The 16,775-nt window shown below is 56.2% G+C and overlaps 5 protein-coding genes across 5 annotated transcripts; 1 reads left to right on the top strand and 4 right to left on the bottom strand.

The window, feature by feature from the left end:
* Positions 1-195: 195 nt before the first annotated feature.
* K452DRAFT_276321 (uncharacterized protein) lies at positions 196-3,825 on the bottom strand. The gene is made up of 5 exons (XM_033539269.1): positions 3,743-3,825; positions 3,675-3,695; positions 2,687-3,618; positions 1,026-2,591; positions 196-966 (listed from the first exon to the last, which is right to left on the bottom strand). The coding sequence occupies exons 1-5, from the start codon at positions 3,803-3,805 to the stop codon at positions 264-266; spliced, it is 3,285 nt and encodes a 1,094-aa protein (XP_033394380.1). The 5' UTR covers positions 3,806-3,825; the 3' UTR covers positions 196-263.
* Positions 3,826-4,117: 292 nt separating this feature from the next.
* Positions 4,118-5,710, top strand: K452DRAFT_311154 (uncharacterized protein; the record flags this gene model as incomplete). The annotated part of the gene is made up of 3 exons (XM_033543398.1): positions 4,118-4,327; positions 4,383-5,270; positions 5,324-5,710. 3 exons carry the CDS (start codon positions 4,118-4,120, stop codon positions 5,708-5,710), a joined length of 1,485 nt encoding a protein of 494 aa, XP_033394379.1.
* A 1,880-nt stretch (positions 5,711-7,590) lies between these two features.
* On the bottom strand, positions 7,591-9,107 carry K452DRAFT_338138 (uncharacterized protein; the record flags this gene model as incomplete). The annotated part of the gene is made up of 2 exons (XM_033545280.1): positions 7,591-8,768; positions 8,831-9,107. 2 exons carry the CDS (start codon positions 9,105-9,107, stop codon positions 7,786-7,788), a joined length of 1,260 nt encoding a protein of 419 aa, XP_033394378.1. The 3' UTR covers positions 7,591-7,785.
* A 606-nt stretch (positions 9,108-9,713) lies between these two features.
* On the bottom strand, positions 9,714-13,164 carry K452DRAFT_233796 (uncharacterized protein; the record flags this gene model as incomplete). The annotated part of the gene is made up of 6 exons (XM_033537329.1): positions 9,714-9,918; positions 9,985-10,335; positions 10,402-11,090; positions 11,137-11,207; positions 11,261-11,639; positions 11,689-13,164. The coding sequence occupies 6 exons, from the start codon at positions 13,162-13,164 to the stop codon at positions 9,714-9,716; spliced, it is 3,171 nt and encodes a 1,056-aa protein (XP_033394377.1).
* A 1,229-nt stretch (positions 13,165-14,393) lies between these two features.
* Positions 14,394-16,135, bottom strand: K452DRAFT_320807 (uncharacterized protein; the record flags this gene model as incomplete). Its single annotated transcript, XM_033544352.1, has 2 exons — positions 14,394-15,916; positions 15,970-16,135. The coding sequence occupies 2 exons, from the start codon at positions 16,133-16,135 to the stop codon at positions 14,394-14,396; spliced, it is 1,689 nt and encodes a 562-aa protein (XP_033394376.1).
* Positions 16,136-16,775: the final 640 nt, after the last annotated feature.

Below are 16,775 nucleotides of genomic sequence, written 5' to 3'. Positions count from 1 at the left end.
AGGTCCTTGTCCGTTTGGACGAGCTCTTTGGCTTCGTCGCTGATGTCGTCGGCTTTGTTGGCCATGTTGTGCGTGCGTGTGGGGGTGAGGTGAGAGAGGTGTCGAGGGAAAAGATGTCGGTTGATCATGGGCTGGGGAAACGCGCGGGATCTAGAGGCTAGCGCCCCGCCTTGTCGGGTCCATACATGTATTTTAAACCCTAAACCCAAACCTAACCCTAACACCATAAGAATGCATGCTTTTTCCTCACATCCCACCGCCGCCTATTTACTCTTCAGCGTCTTCTGCTTCTCACCGTGCTCCACCAGCTTCCTCGCCACAAACAAGCCCTTCCGCTTCCTCACCCCATCCATATACCGCTTAGCCACATTCTCCTTGTCCGCCAACTCACCCAAGTCCTCCAAGTCCTCCTCCGTAAACGGCACCCAGAAGGGGTCCTCATCCAGCATCTCAAAGCCGACAAAGACGAGCTGCGGCTGCGCAGCTCCAGACGTGCGCTTGCGCATATCGTCGCTGAAGCCAAAACTCTCGGCCACGGGCAACAGCGCGGTGATGCTAAAGAACGGCGTGCCCTCCTTCATCGTCTCGGCGACGATCCTGCCGCGCCGCCGCGTGATGACGCCGTACACGCGGCCCAGCACCTCCGTCGACGCTTGGATCTCGCAGCTGTACATGGCCAGCAGCATGCGCGGGCTCCAGTCCAGGAAGCCCGTCTTGATGCCCTCGCGCACCGCCCGGATCGCCTCGCCCGTCAGCCGGCCCAGGTTCTCGCGCGCCCGCGCTGCCGGCTCCGCGGCGATCGTCACGTCTTCGATCGTTACGGCGATGCCTTGCACCGGCTCGTTGCACAGCGGGCCCTGGTGCGTCGCGAGCTGGAAGGCGTACGCGATCTTGTCGGCAAGGTCGCGCGGCGTGAGCTCGTCGGCCGATCCGTGGCCCTCTTGCGATTCCGTGGGGTCGGTGAGCCTAGATGGTAGCTTAGTATTAGCACCTCTCAAATTAACAGAAGTGACGCGGGCACTTACGCCTTCGAGAAAATGCCCTCTTCAGTGGCATCGAGCAGCAAGTTCGGGCCCACGCGCTTCGGACCAAACGCCGCGATCTTCTCCGCCACGCCGGCCCAGACGTCCTTCTCGCCCTTGGCCTCGGCAAACGCCTCCACCAAGCCCTGCTTGAACTCGACGAGCGTCATGATCTTGCCCGTGTCCGTGATGCCCACCTCCTCCAAGCCGTCCTTCTCCTCCTGCGTCTGCTGCTCGTGGGGCAGCTCGCTGGGCACATCGATGCCGCGCTGGCTCTCCTCAACCGCCCGGCGCTCAGCATAGAGACGCTTGATCGCGGCGCCGTTCTTGCTGAGGAAGTCGGTGACCGGCGCAGGCAGAGGCCGCACACTAAGCTTGACCGTGACGTGCTTGCTCGTCGTGACCGCATTGACCGTACCGCGCGGCAGCTCCGGGTCGCGCGGGGGGTTCATCTCCTGCGCCGCAACAATGCTCTCGCGGTACGGCACGATGGGCGCACCGGCCTGGATTTCGCAGCGGGCAAAGCGCTCGCGCAAGTCCTTCAGGCAGCGCTCGAGATGCAGCTCGCCGGCGGTGAGGATGACATGCTCGCCGCTCTCGAGCACCTCGTACTCGACGCACGGGTCCGACTGCTCGAGCAGCTTCAGCCCCGCCACCATCTTGCCCAGGTCCGTCGGGTTCTCCGGCTCCAGCGCCACGCGCACAATCGGCTGCGAGCCTAGGTTCACGCCCGCTAGGTTCACGCTGCCCTCGAGCTGCGAGCAGATCGTCCCCGACTTGAGGATGTGCCCCGCCAGCCCGCCGACGCCGAAGACCACGCCTGCGGGCACCGACGTCAGCGGCTCCAGCCCCCGCCCCATCAGCAGGTACAGCGCCGTGATGGTCACTTTCTGCGGCTCGGGCTGCGCGTGCGGCGCCGCGGGCGTGAACTTCGGCGGCAGCACGTACACCTCGTCGCCGACGGAGAGGGTGCCGGAGTACAGGCGCGCGAAGCCAATGAGGTGCTCGGGGTCGGCCTTCTGCTCGGGCTGCTGCTGCTGCTGCTGCTCCTCGCCCGTCTGCGGCCCGTCCTCACTGATGACAGCCGTGGCGCCAAACGCCTCGGTCATGCTGGCAACGTCGTCCGCACCGCCGCTGGCCATGGCCTGGGCGCGCGCAAACTCGGCCCGCTTCTTGCGCGCGAGCTCCCGCGCCTCTTCGGCGCTGAGCGTGCCTCCGCCGCGGCGCTTGTTCTCGGGCAGCTCGCTCTCAGGCACCGCGACCATCTTGCTGACGTACGCGACGACGGGCTCGTCCTTGGCCGTCTTGAAGCTGGTCATGGCGTCCTGGACGCGGGCGTCGACGTGCTCGGCGCCTGGCGACGCCTTGATTAGGTCTTTCATGCGGGCGGCCTGGGCGACGGGCGGAGAGGGCAGGTGTTCGATGACGGAGACGAGGACGGCGGTCGAGAGGGGCAGCCACGCGGCGAAGAGTGTGGTTAGCAGCGTGCGGGGATCGCGCGAGCGCAGGACGTGTGGCTGGAGGCTGATGTTGAGGGATTTGGTGATCTTTTCGACCATGGCGGGGTCTCTGCATCAAGCAACTGTATGAGCTTCTGATTGTCTAGTGCGGTACTTGTATGTACAACATGCAATGAGGATAAGGAAATTAGGAAATCCACGCACCCCTTCCCTTTGCTGCCGCCAGTAGTGGCTTCGTAGATGGCCCAGATGTTGTCGAGGACCAGCTGCACAAACATGGGCTTTAGCGCCCTGCCCTTGAGGTGCTTCGAGCCCAGCACCCGCTTCGACTTTGGGTCCAGGTAGAAGTCACCCCAGAGCACTTTCTCTAATATGGAGCGCTTGATGCCAAGCTTCCTCTCATAAATCGCAGCAAACTGCTTGACTGTAAATGCCCAGCCATCAATGGCGCTGGCAAAGATGACGTTGTTCTTCTCGGGCGCAAAGTAGATGTCCTCGTCATCCTTCTCTTCGTACTCGCCCGTGGCGTCGCTCTCCTCGACGCCGCTGGTCACGCTAGTCACATCTTCGTGGTCCTTCTTCCGCGCGTTGACGCGCTCCTCGACCTTCTCGCGCCACTTGAGGTCGTCCTCCATGCGCTCACCTTGGAAAAAGCTGCCCATGACAGCATTCACCTGTTCTAGCAACTTACTCAGATGGGTGTTCGCCTCGCCGGGGCTCATTTTCAGCTCGGTGATCAGACGGTCCATCTTGTTGATGACGAGCAGCGGCTTGAGCTTCTCGACCCACGTTTGCCGCAACACCGTCACGGTCTGGCTGCAGACTCCCTCGACAGCATCTACCAGCACAACGGCACCGTCGCAGAGTCGCGATGCGGTGGACACCTCGCTACTGAAGTCGATATGTCCCGGCGAATCTATAAGGTTGATTAAGCTTTCTTGCTTCTCCGGCTCGGCGTCGGGCGACGATCGCCTTAGCAGCGAAAAGTATAGCGATATGGCTGACGACTCCATGGTGATGCCGCGCAACTGCTCGTCTGGGCGCGAGTCGAGGTAGCGGATCTTGCCCGCCAGCTTTGGTGAGATGATGCCATTTGTGGCGATGAGAGCGTCGGTGAGTGAGGTTTTCCCATGGTCCTTTTGCGCCGGATCAGTTAGAGGAAGAGGGCGGGGGAGCGGGGTGTGAGACATACGACGTGAGCGAGAATGCAAATCTGCAAGGCGTCAGTATGGGACGTGTGGGATTTGGATGGGGGCGCACGTTTCGGACGCCGTCTTTGGCGCGCTGCAGGCCCACGAGCTGGTCGGGATTGACGACGGGCATGGTTTGCAGGGTGTGTAGAGGTAAAAGGTATGGATTGTAGAGGTAACTTATGATTGTCGAGAAACTATGGGCGCGCGCATTGAGTCATGCGGCCCTAAAATTACCTTCGCGCTATGCCGTCACTGTCGCAGGACGCTGCTACGGACTGTTACGAACAAGCGCCCCCTAAACCTCTCCCAAAACACCGCAACCACACAGCGAGCACAAAGATCCCGCTGATCCGTCCATGCTGCCCGTCCTAAACCGCCGCGTCCGCCTGCCATGCTCTACTAGCCTGCCGAACTGACCTCCGCCCGACCTCTCTCTCCCACAATGGCCGACATTGCTGCGCCCCCACAGGCACCTCCCGCAGCCGCCATGAGACTATCCACCGCCCAGCCCGCCGCAAACGCGGCCGAGGAAGCCATCCGCAATCACCACCTCGGCATGGACGTCTTCTCGCCCGTCAACCAGAACGGCAGCTTCGAGTTTGATCGTGTGCTCAAGTCGGGCGAAGCGCAGAAGCGCACGCGAAAGACCAAGGTGCGCCCGTGGCTTTTCACCTTAATTTTACCACCCAACTGACTCTCTGGCCCAGACCTGGAAGACCATCTACCTCGTCCTGCGCCCCCACACCCTCTCCATTTACAAGGACCGCGAAGAGACCAAGCTCCGCCACCAGATCATCCTCACCGACCTCACTGCCGTCGCCCGCCAGCGCGACCCCAAGAAGAAGGCCAAGAATGTCTTCGGCCTCTTTTCTCCCTCGCGCAACTACCATATCGCCGCTCTCTCGGACAAGGATGCGCAGGACTGGATCGAGCTCATCCGGCGCGAGGCTCGCATCGACGAGGAGGAAGAGGAAATGATTCTGGCGAGCCCCAACGGCGGCAAGAACGTCACCTTCCACGGATTCGAGCGGCGTAACCTGGGAGGAGCAGCCGCTGCCAGACCAATGCGGAGCGAGATCCTGTCCAGCGACACCTCCGACGGTGAGGCACTGGCTCGTCCGCCAAGCTCCATGAAACGAGATGAAATACGCAGTGCACGCCGGCCGTCGCACACGCTCGCATATTCTGGTAACGAACAGGCGTCTTTCTCCGACTTTTCGGACAACCCGGCCTCGAGCAACTTCCAGGACTCGGCTTTGTCCTTTTCCCAGCCGAACGAGGGTTATGTTTCGTCGGACAGGCCGGCGGGCTTGGGTAGGAACACGAGCCAGGCCAGTAATGTTGGAGGTAACGCTGGCACCGTTGGCACCGTTGGCACTACTGGCACTACTGGAACTGCTGGAACTACTGGCACTACTGGCACCGCTGGAACAATTGGAACAACTGGTACTGCCTCGAGCAAGCCGCGGGATGAGGAGCGCGTCGTCTGCCAAGGCTGGCTGTACATTCTGAAGAGCAAGGGCGGCGTCAGACAGTGGAAGAAGTTATGGGGAGTGCTCCGACCGAAATCCATGGGTTTGTACAAGAACGAGGACGTGAGGCTCTCTAGCAAACTGGCACCTGAAGTGATCGTGGCTAACTCGAACAGGAATACTCCGCCACGCTCATCATCCCCTTCCCCAACATCCTCGACGCCGTCGACATCGACCCAATCAGTAAATCCAAGCGTTACTGCATTCAAGTCATCTCCGAGGAGCGCAACTACCGCTTCTGCGCCCCCGATGAGGACCAGTCGACGCAGTGGCTAGGCGCGCTCAAGATGCTGCTCGCCAAGCGCAAAGAAGCCGAAGTGCAGCAGCGCGCAGCGGCCGAGAAGGCCGAGCGCGAGCGCGCTGCCGCCGGCCTCGGTGTCATGAACACGGTCGGGACCGTCACCACCGGAAGCGGGAGACCCGAAGCGGCGAGCCCCATGTCGGGCGGCTCTGGCGGCAGCGGCTCCGGCGGCAGCCACCGCGGATCGCTGCCCGTGAGGTGAGCGCGGGCCGGACCGGTCTGCCTGTGTGAAAAACAACAACAACAACAACACCAACCTTGGATTCTCGCTGTCGTCGTGAAGTTCTTGTCGTTGTTTGTACACTCTGCTACTAATACTGCCTTCTTCTTCCCTTCCAAGCAAACAGGCATGCAAGCAAGCAAGCGATCAAGCGATACATACATCTCGGCTTGCATGTACCTGCACCTTTCCACGGAAGAAGGTCTCCGCTCCCTCAAGAAGCATCGTATTCCCTTGTTTTTTTCTTTTCCGTGTTCAGATTTCCGTATCGTCGTCTCTGTTTTAGTTTCCTTTGTCGCGATTCCACACACCAACGGCGCACAAAACCCCTGCGGGCGGTTCTAGATATCCTGGGCGGGATGAGTTTATTGAGTCAACGATGGATATAATATCGCAGGAGTGAGCCGGCACTATCTCCTCTTTTCTTTTCTTTTCTCTTCTCTCTTCGTCCCACCCCCACTTTGCTTTTTTCTGGTTTTCTCGCGCGTCTGTTTTTGTCCTGCTGGTTCGTGTCACATGTCCTCTGTTCTGCATGCTTCTGTCTACCTAACCGCTAGCTACATAGAAACCCTTCGTCTGCCTGCCGCGTCGTGGGGTAGAGCGGGTAGAGCGGGCTGGAGGTGGCGGCCAACTAGCCAGCCAGACAGCCAGACAGACAGACGGACAGACAAAAAGAGGAAAGGCGTGTCCGTACGCGCCCGCCGTGGCTGCCGTGGCGTCTGTCTGGCCTGCACTGCTGCTTCCGCCTTGGTCGCTCGACGCTCGACCCGAAAAGGAGGACATGAGCGCCACAGGCAGCACGCAACAGGCAGCACGCAACACGCAAAAGCAGGCAGATTGTAACTGTAACTCCCGTACACACGTACCTACGTAAACTCGTTTGTAAGCTTAGTTAGTAGTTGAAAGCAAGGCGCCGCGTTGTTGTAGCCACTACCACTGCTGCTATGCATGGGTGCCTTCAGGATGTGCTTGGGAGCAATGCTTTGCGCTGGCTTGGTCGTCGTGCGAGCGCTGTGTGTGCGCTGTGCTGCGGCGCTGCGCTGGTGCGAGGGTGCGTGCGCTGGTGGTTTGGCTTTGCTTTGCTTGGGTAGTGGGTATTGTTGAGTTTGATTTGATTGGTATTAAGTTTGCCTACTGTACCTACTGCGGACTGCTCGTGCTATCCAAGTGTTTGTGTTTGTGTTTGTGTGCATGTGCATGTGCATGTGCTGCCCAATGCATGCGTGAGCGCGCTGGGTAGCTGCCCAGCTCACCATTACCTGACCGCATTATCAGTTATCGCCTACTGCACCGCCCTTCCTCCGCTATATACGCTCCGCTCCAATCCTCGAGCTCCCGCGCTCCCGCAATCCCGCGCTCCCGCGTATCCAATTGAGGGCCGGAAACGCCTCTGACTACGCCTTCTGCTTCTGTTGCTGCTGCCGCCGCCGTTGCTGTCGCTAGTGCTTCCTCCCTCCCTGCGTCTACTAAGGCGGTAGGTAGGTATGCTGGCGGAGACGGATAAGGCTGGTGTTGCTGGTGCTGGTGCTGGTACTCTATTCGTCGGTCAACACACGACGCGTGCGTTATTCGTTCTCTGTGTGCACGGTGAACGTGCTTGGGAAAGAGATGGATGGGAAAGAGGGTGTGGGCCGTGGATCGTGTGGGCCTTTGTGCTTGGTGACTGAGTGAGTGAGTGAATGAGTGAGTGCTTGGGCTTGGGCCTGGCTTGGCCTGCTGTCTGGTGTTTGGTGCCTGGTGCCTGGTTTCTGGTGTCTGGTTTCTTGGTATCTGGTGTCTGGGGAAGGGATGGGCTTGTGTGTGCAGGGGTTGGGTAGATGATGTTGTGTGTTGCCAGGAGGGTTGTGGTGCTTTTGAAGCTGTGGATAGAAAGATTTTTGGACTTTGGTGGTTGATGCAGCCGAAGGAGTTGGCGCTATCATGTTCGATGGCAGTGCTAGCGTGCTGACGGAGCCTTGGATTGAGAGTGAGAAAGGAGACCGGGCTTCAGCTGTCCAAGCTTTTTTTTTTTTTTTTTTTGTTTCCTCTTCTTTCGGCTCGGGTGGCGGCTCGTCTTACTACCAGAGCGGAATTAAGTCCTGAGACTTGTCGTCCTTCGACGTCTCGTCCTGGTTCCAAGAATCGTCCGCTTTCTTGTCATCGTATTTCTTGTCGTCGTCCTGTTTCCACCCGTCATTCTTATCTTCGTCCTTCTTCGCTTCGTCGTTCTTGTCATCATCCTTCTTCTCTTCATCTTTCTTCTCTTCGTTCTTCATCTCATCCTGCCCACCCAGCGGCCAAGCCGTCTGCGCAGACTGCTCCGGCTCCTTCTGCACAGATCCCGCTTTCTCATCCTTCGTCTCATCCTTCTTCTCCGCCACCGGCTCCTGCTGCTGCTGCTGCTTCCCCCGCCGCCCTCCTCTGTCCAACCAAGTCCGGCCCCGTGTCACCAGAGGACGATCGGCGCCCATTCCCTCCCCTTCCACAATTTCTTCATCAATCTTGCTGCCAGCCGCACTACCCTCTCGCTTCTGTTTCTGAAGCTTACCCTTGCGTGGCTCCGTCTTTGTACCGTGAGAGTTCGCCGCCCCATCGTAAGTCGTGCTGCTCGCCCTTCCTGAACGATGGCTCTTCTCTACGTGGTAAGGGCCTATGTCGTACGAGTCCTTGACGGAAGAGTCTCTGCCGCGTGAAACCCTGCTGTGTGAGTCTCTACGGTGCGAGTCCCTACCACTCTCCCTCCCAGCATAACCGTAACCGTCCCCACCACTCACCTCTGCGTCGTACGAATCCGTCATTCTCACGCGGCGCAGCAAGTCAGCCGGCTGGCCCGACCCGATCATGTAAGAAGGGACGGAGTCCGGGTGCGCGATGAAGTTGTATTTGCCTCGGATATGGTAGATGGGGCTATGAGGGTAATGCGAGTAGGGCTGGGGGTCAGCATAGTCGTCGCTGTGGTGGTCGTGGTGGCATGGTTCAGCGCGCTGTGCCGGGCGCAATGGAATGCCAGCGGAGACGCGACTAGAGCCGGAGTAGCGGGAGGACGAATGGCGGGATGATCCTGTAGTGCATTAATAGTTGCTCGGCTTGTAGGTATGGGATGAGACGGGACATGTTACGCACCACTGCCCTGCGTGCCGCCTCTGGTCTCGCTTGCAGCTTCTTTTATGGTCTCTCGTGCGTTTCTCATGTAGCTCTCGCCAATCGAGTCGAAGAGACTGATGCGCGACGAGTTGGAGCTCGGCTTCGGAGTGCGCGACGAGTTGGAGTTCGGCTTCGGGGCCCGCTCCCGATCCCAGAAGCTGTTGCGCTCGTGTTTGCGCACAGAGTACAGCTGAACCTCGGGGTCGCGGGGCGAGCGGCGCTTGCGCGCGCGGGGCTCCAGTTTGGGCGGTGCCATTTGTCGGGGTTGTGGGTCGTGGGTCGTGGGTCGTGGGTCGTGGGTGGTAGAGTTGATGGAGTTGAGAAGATGGATGGTGTGGCGAGATACGGCGAAGCTTATTTCTCTTGTCCTATTCAGTAGGCTTTGCTATTGTTAACATGTTAAGGGTCGGGCGCCTGCAATGGGCATAGTGAAAGGTGGTCATACTGAACTGAAATCCAGCCGGAAAGTCATGGCGCTAGTATGAGTTTTAGCGCAGTCGCTGCTTGTGAAGATGCAAATAAGCGGCATAGATACAAGCAGAGGGACGTGAAAGGAGCCGGAGCGGAGGAAACCAGATATTATTACACCAAAACGTACCAGCATACGTACGCCACTCCCACCATTACCAGACCGTAGCAGTCGTCCATCGTGAAAAACCCCCCAAATATTTACAAGCCACCTACCCAACAAACAAACCCCTCTTTTGTTTTTTTATTCCCTAAAAAACGCCCGCGCAAGTCCAACATCAAAAAGCGCGCACGACATGCGTCCTGCGCTCGGTATGTAGTCAGGGTATATACAGTTCGGATTTCCTAGGTACAAGGCGGCATCGGCGCGGCGCAATGCGACTGATAGCGCACCTTAGTCCTCTTTGGACGTGTTCGAAGACTCTGAGGCATCGTCGGACGCCGCTGTTTCGCCGCCCGTCGTCTCGCCGCCGGTGGTGGGCCTCGACAGGTTCACTCTCGATGGTACGCGCGACGGCGCTCTGGACGTGCCGGGCGTGTTCAGTGAGCTGATAGTGTGGAACGAGAAGTCGAGTTCGCCGACAAGATCCTTGACGTTTCTGTGGCTGCGTGTTAGCATATCCCATCTACGTAGCGAACATGCGCGAGTGAGGTTAAGAACTTACATCAGCAGCTTCTCCAAATCCTTGATTACACAGCGCGTCGCGATCTGGATCACGGCGAACGCAGCGTAGCCTGGCTCGTTGATGTGTCGCAAGCTAAGAATGTCCTTGTCCATTTGCTCGAGCCGTTGACTGAGCAGGTACGGCTGCGGCGCCTTGAGGTACGGCGGCAGTGGGGTACCGCTCGTGATCGAAGCTGAGAGTAACGACAGCAGACTCGTGATCTCGTGTGATGTCAGGTTGACACTCGAGATAAGCCGACGGAAGTCGTTCGACCACGCCGTTTCGGATTCGTCGGCCGGGTCGGCGAATGTCTGACTAGCGTAGGCACTGAGCGACATGTAGCGAATAATGCTGGAAAAGACACGATGTTAGTACGGCATTTTGGCTGTTTCACTTTGAAGAGTGAAGGCAACATACTTTTCCACGCAACCTATGAGGTTGTTGTACTTCTCTCGCGGGAACTTGCCACCGATGGGCACTTCCCACTTCTGGAAGTCGGAGATGGTGCGCAGGTTGGTCAGAAGCATGATCTGCTTCGTGTAAATCTTGAAGCGCGCTTTTTGCATCCGGCGACCAGGGCTCTTCTTGAGCGCCATGTCACCCTCGGCACCACGGATGCGAACGCGGAAGGTCTCGTGAACAACGGAGTAGTATCTCGCGAGAAGATAGAGAGAGGCACCGAGTTTGTTCCGGAGCTGCGAGTGTTCAGAAAGAGGAAAAGGGAAGAATGTCCAGATGAAGGCTACTGCAAGACCACCAGAAACGGCGGCCAAACGGTAGGGCGCGAGCAGATAGATTGGGTAGAAAGGCTGGCCGTTGGTAGATGCGACCGCCTTGCCAATCTTCCTCACCTCCAGTTCGTAACCGATGATCATGGTCAACGTGACCGTACTGATCATGCCGACAATGACAAACCTAGGCTTCTTCAGGATGATGTACATGCCGCAACAGGCAAAAAGCCAGAAGAACACAATGACACCAGGGGTGTGTTCGTCAACAATGTACCAGACAATGAAGCTGGTGCACATTGCCAATGTTGTACCGATGATTCGCAAAGTGAAACTGAATATACTTTGGCCAGCCGTAGGAGACATGCTCATGGCGATCTGAAAAAGTCAATACTTGTCTCCTATGAGACAAAAGGACACATACCATGATCATTGCCCAAAGTAAACGTTGACGCACGAAAAAGGTCTGAGTATGTTCCAGGAAGTCGATAATACCTATTGTCAAACTGTTAGTGGTATACAAAACTCCCATATTCAGGCAGACTTACCAATACACATCGTAGCACAAGCCACTCGGAAACCGAAAGCAGACTCCGAAGACCGCAAAAATGCCGGAATAGCACGAACCTTGTTTCCGAATCTCTCGATTGAACTCTGCGGAGGAAGATGCTCCGGATCCTTCACGCCCTTGTAAGCTTGTCCAATGTAGACATCCTCAGCCTTTGGACCGCTGAGATCGCCGCCCATCATATTGTCCGTCTCATCGTTACTCTGTTCCTTGAGAAAGTTGCAACACCACTTCTTAATCCGCTTAAATCCGGGCAGAATAAGGCGCTTTTTTGACAGCTTCCCGCTGGACACTCGCTCGTCGGCAAAGCAAACGAATTCCAGGATTGCTCTGCTAGTCGAGTAGAGCAAGTACTCCATCTGGCGGATGTGTTAGTGTGGGGTCCTTGTTCTTGATGGATATACTCACGTAAAGCAAGGCATAAAGCGAACGCTGACTGCGTTGATAGTAGTTCTCGCCAACCTCGCGTCTCATGTCCCGGAAGTCGTAGTTAGAAGGAGAACGGAAGAAATCCTCCGGTATATCAACGCCCTTGCGCTTGCACCACTCTTTCAACGCCAGCTCTTTGTTTTGATAGAACTCCTCCGACATCCGGAAGAGATACTCCGCAAATCCATCCTCTCCTGGCTGCGAGCGATCTCCTTTTGCCTCGACATCCCCATCATCGACGCCTTTCCCTTTTGACTTTTTTGGTGGCTTTATGAACTTCAGTTTGAGCATGACATGCTCAATACCCTCATCCATAGCCTGGATGATAGATTGGAATGGCTCGTGAACGGTTTGCATGATGTCGTTCCAATCTTCAACAATGCGTTTCCTGTCAAACTCCAGCTCTTCCTCGTCCTCCTCGTCGTCTGGATCTTGAACCCAGCCGTTCATTTCCGCCAGTCTTTCGAAAATGTCCACAACAGAGCTCAGTCCAACCATGGGAAGCATGATCTCGCGAAGGAGCCTTGACATTTCTTGAATATCGTCTGGGCCGAGGTATCCCAATGCAATTTCTCTTTTCGCGAACGGAAGGTCACCCTGGAGCCTGCCTTGCAAAGCCTGGATAGCGGCAACGGCTTTCTTTACGTTCTGAGCTTCGGGTTGCCGGTCCTTGTCGCCCGAAATACCGGTCGACACACGGTAGAACATATCCTTCATTTCCAGACTCTCATAGTAAGCGGAGTGTGCTTTGAGAGCACCACGCAGGGCGCCCATATAGCCAGTCATCTGCATGAAGACAACCTTGCGAGATGTCATCGGATATACGAAAAGAGATACGCCGGTAGCGACGGCAAATCCTGTCAGGAACGTCTCAAGCAATCTCTTTGCAAAACTGATACCGGCGGCCATGGTAGCGAATCGAGGCGAGTAGATCGAAGCAACGACAACGAAGATCGTGTAGATGATGCAAGGGAACTGTAGTGTCGGTTGGTACTTCGCACGGATGGTATTGACAAAGTAAACCTGGAAAAACAAGAAGATGCCAGATACGGCCGAGGCTGAAGAGTTGTAGGTGTACGTTTGGGCACCGGGAGATGGCGAACCCACGGCACTGCTTGGGGTCTTCTCTGTGTGCTCACGGGCCTTGACAGCGCAGTAGAACATAAGCAGGTTCAGAGAAGTTGCAAAGCACGTAGAGATGACGTTCAAGATCATCGTCTGGAGAAACTTGCCCCTAGGCATGATGGCGAAGCCGAGGATCGAAACAATGCCCATAAGGTATCCCAAGGTGGTGTAAACGTCGGCGACGGCGGTGTTCTGGTATATCGAGAGGCAAATGGTCGGTGGCAGGGCACCTTTGCCCATGAGGATGAGAGTCGAGCGATCCAGGTCCGGTCCATATTTTGCCCAGAATTTCTTGACTTTTGCCTTGAAGCCCTTCTTTTCGCTCTTCATGCTCCTCGAGCTGCGCTGGGTGCGGAAGGACTTGACGGTGGCCACTTCCCTCACGGTAGCCGCCTCTTCAGGGTCATAGGGTTCCGCCTCTTCGACCGCATGATCTGCTTCCTCGTACTCCTCGCGCTGTTCAGGTTCCTCCTTTGTGGGATTCACCGCCTCCCCACCGCCTGATCGCACCGAACTCCTGTCGGCCATGGTCGCTTGCGGGCAAGTCGAGAAGCAGGGAAATCGGGGACCGTTATACCAGAGACATAGCCGGGGGCAATGGCGGCTCTTGAGATTGGATATAGGAGTGTAGTTGGGCGACCAACGTGTTGGGTTGCGAAAACGCGGAGACCTGACGGGACCCGCGGCTGGCGGGAGACTAGCACGGCGCTATGTACCCCTGCCGAAGCAAGTGACGTACACCAGCCCTATCGGCACCCCGGATCGGGAACCCGGACGACCACACCGCAACCTCACACCTCACTGTTGCTCTTGCTTTCTGACACGTCCTCCCCACTTGCCACCACTCTCCACCGATAAACAGGTTCCAGAGATCCTGATCGACCCTGCAGCACTTCGTGGCAGTTGTGACTCCTCTCGTTCCTCTCACCGGTCCCGATGCGTCTGTGCTTCGGCTTCTCGAAACTAGGATCAGCGCAAGGATACGAATATTTTTTTCTTTCGGCCGCTGGCCCCTTCTTTGTTTGTCGCCGGGAAATACGAAGGCCTGGCCGCTCACCAGACTTATGTTTGAAATAGGCAAACGTTGGGCTCTGCCAATTTCCACCTTCGCAAGCTGGTTTCTTGGAAATGCTCAAGGAAGCCCAATGCTTTTGAAAGTTTGATTGCACCGTGCCCGCTTGTTTATCAGGATCTGTGGTTAGTCAGAGATTTACTTTGGGTGATAACTCTTTGTTATTGCTACCTACAGAGTAAAATCTCGAAGCTCATTCCTTCTACAAACGCGGTACAAGCTAGCCAATCTGGTGCTGCCAGCTCTTAGTTTGGATTATTGTCAGTGAAACGAGCCAATGAGAGAATGATCCGGAGCTCACGACCTATCGTTGCAATGCCGAAAGTTTAGACGGAACCTAGTTTTGACTCAAGTAAACCATTAACCAATCAAAGAGCCTCATGATATCCAACCTTGAATTTTAGTTGGTGAGCGAGAAAACATCGTCCACGCCTAAAAGCTAAGTAGCTCCTGATTTGGCTCAACGGTGATTGTACAAGATGCTAACCTACTCCAATTCTTCCACCACCCTCGAATCATCTGGCTTATCCTCCTCAGACGACAAGCTAAACGTGAATGTCGTCAACGTCGGAGGCTTCGAGGCCTTGTCAGCCTTAGTGGTGTTCTGGCGCCTGTTGCGCGTCTTCCTGGTCCCTCCAACTCTCAATACCTGACTCTTGTCGAAATTGCCAGGCTTGGGAATCGCCGGCTTCGCAGTCCGGGGAACCTCCTTCTGCTGTTGCCAACGAGGAGCAGCATGGTTGTGCTGCAATTCCTCGGTTTTCTGCACGTTGTCTTCCAGAGCTTTCGATATCCGATTGAACTGCATCTGGAGGTGGATCGCGCTGAGCACTCTCGCGAGTCCGTCCCTCTCCTTATCACCTCTCTTTGGCGAATGAGCATGAGCTGGCTCGAGTTCGAGCTCTTCCGCCTTCTCTTCAACCTTTTTATCAGCAGCGATACCGCTGGGTATCGCGTAAGATGGGTCAGACAGTGACGTCCGCGTCATCGAGTACGCCGACGTTATCGTAGGACCTTCGGCACCGAGCTCTGGGGTTGATGACTCTACACTGCTGTCATCAGAAGGGAGCTCAATAATGTTAGATGGGGAGGGCTCGACAGAAGGAATGAGAGGCTCCTCGTCGTCCTCCTTCTCGTCAGCCGCCTCGATTCCGAAAGATTTGTCTTCCGGAGAAGCATCCGCAACATCTTCGCCATGCTCACTGCTCCCCAAGGCGAAGTAGTAGCCGTAATAGCCGTTCTCCTCCTCAGGCGATGCAGGCATGTTCTCGTCCACGTTATCCGGTCGGTGTAATTCGGGCTGATCGTCCGACTTCGGTGTGTACTGTTGCGGAAGAGCGTGAGAGGAGGTCGAAGAGGCGATCGAGGAGCGTCGTTGCTGGCGGGTGACACTCTCTTGAATAACAGAGAAGAGCGCAGCTGAATCCTCGTCTGGTGGGCTCGAAAATGCATCGAGCCCAGTTACTGAGCTGATCGATGACTTCTTAGAAGCAACGACTGGAGCTGTGTCATTTTCAAGAGTCTCGTTGGATGGAACGTTATTTACGACTGAAGTTGACTTAGTATCGGTTGAAGGTGCTCCGGCTTCTGAAGTTGGCGAAGCGATTATCTCAATCGGGGCGTCGAAGTTCTGCTCCTTTTGGGGGAGAGGAGTGCAGTTCCGCGGAGTGACAGGAGCGCTGTTCCGTGTAGAGGCAAAGGTTCTGTTCTGTGGAGTAACAGGAGCGCTGTTGTTCCGTGGAGCGCGAGGAATAGTGTTCCGCGGAGTGCGGGGAGTGGTGTTCTGGGGAGAGACGGAAGTGCTATTCCGCGGAGTGTGAGGAGCGCTGCTCATCGGTGATGCCCTAGAGCTAGTTGGTTGAAAGGCCGGCGCGGAAGGGTCCAGAGTCATACTATGAGACGCAGGTTGCTTGTATGAGTGGAAGGTGGGGACAGTGCGACGCGGGCCCGACGCACCAGGTGACAAGTTGACGTCAAAGGTAACGTTCTGTCGAGACTGATACTGCCAAACTGGTTAAAGATTGTAAGAACTCTTTTCGGCGGGATGGAAGAGGGAGACTTACTGTTCGTCACTTCGTTAGGGCCGACGGGTAACAGTACTGCGACATTGGTGGTGGGCTCAAAGACGACATTGTAACCGGCGGTGATCCATTGTTGAGCTATCGGATCGACGACCACGCCCACGATGCGAGCGCGCAAAGGTTGAGAGGTATACGAAGTGGGGAACATTGTGAGGTATTGAAGAGCGTTCAAGTATGAGGTGAGGGTTTGAAGACGAAGTTGTCGTTGGTTGCGAGAAGCGGAGAATGTGGAGAGGGTTTGGGTTGGGAGTGGTTGAGAAGAGAGGGGGAAGGCTTTAAAAGTTCAAACAACAAACGGCATCCCGTTTGAAACCACCGACGTCACCCGTTCATAAGGGTTTCCCACTGGATCGTACTAGTCCTTCATACATTCACACGCCTTAACATCCTGGTTAGCGAAACGAAGGGTGCTGGTTCAAACATAGAATGCACGGGACCTTGCATGCAGCATGGATGCAGGATTAAGACAAACTGCAGAGGTAGTAAGCTTGAAGACAGCTTATCTCTTTCACTTGTTGACACCGAGACGCTGACGAAAACCTGGATGTCATTATAGAGCTGACGCAGCGAATATACTCGAAGACCCTGTGGACGGACATAGAGACAGCTTCATATCTCTTAGGTTCTGTTTGTACAATGGAACTGATGTGGCAATGCATGGGCCCGTGTAAGTGACACAACCACGGCTGCAAACGTGTTTCCGCTCTCTTCGTTTGCGCCAACGCACGACTTAACTTGACCGCGCAGGAACATCCAGGAGTATTCAATCCGGACAAGTACAAATCGAG

This window comes from Aplosporella prunicola (assembly GCF_010093885.1).
Source record: "Aplosporella prunicola CBS 121167 unplaced genomic scaffold K452scaffold_22, whole genome shotgun sequence".
NCBI lineage: Eukaryota > Fungi > Ascomycota > Dothideomycetes > Botryosphaeriales > Aplosporellaceae > Aplosporella > Aplosporella prunicola.
The sequence above is the reverse complement of the archived record's forward strand: the minus strand, read 5'-3'. Positions and strand labels throughout refer to the sequence as shown.

Coding starts and splice junctions, on each gene's coding strand:
- K452DRAFT_276321 (XM_033539269.1), bottom strand. CDS start 3,805: ATGCCCGTCGTCAATCCCGACCAGCTCGTGGGCCTGCAGCGCGCCAAA. Junction 3,619..3,674: donor TTTGCATTCTCGCTCACGTC/GTATGTCTCACA, acceptor CCGGCGCAAAAG/GACCATGGGAAAACCTCACT. Junction 967..1,025: donor GAGGGCATTTTCTCGAAGGC/GTAAGTGCCCGC, acceptor GCTACCATCTAG/GCTCACCGACCCCACGGAAT.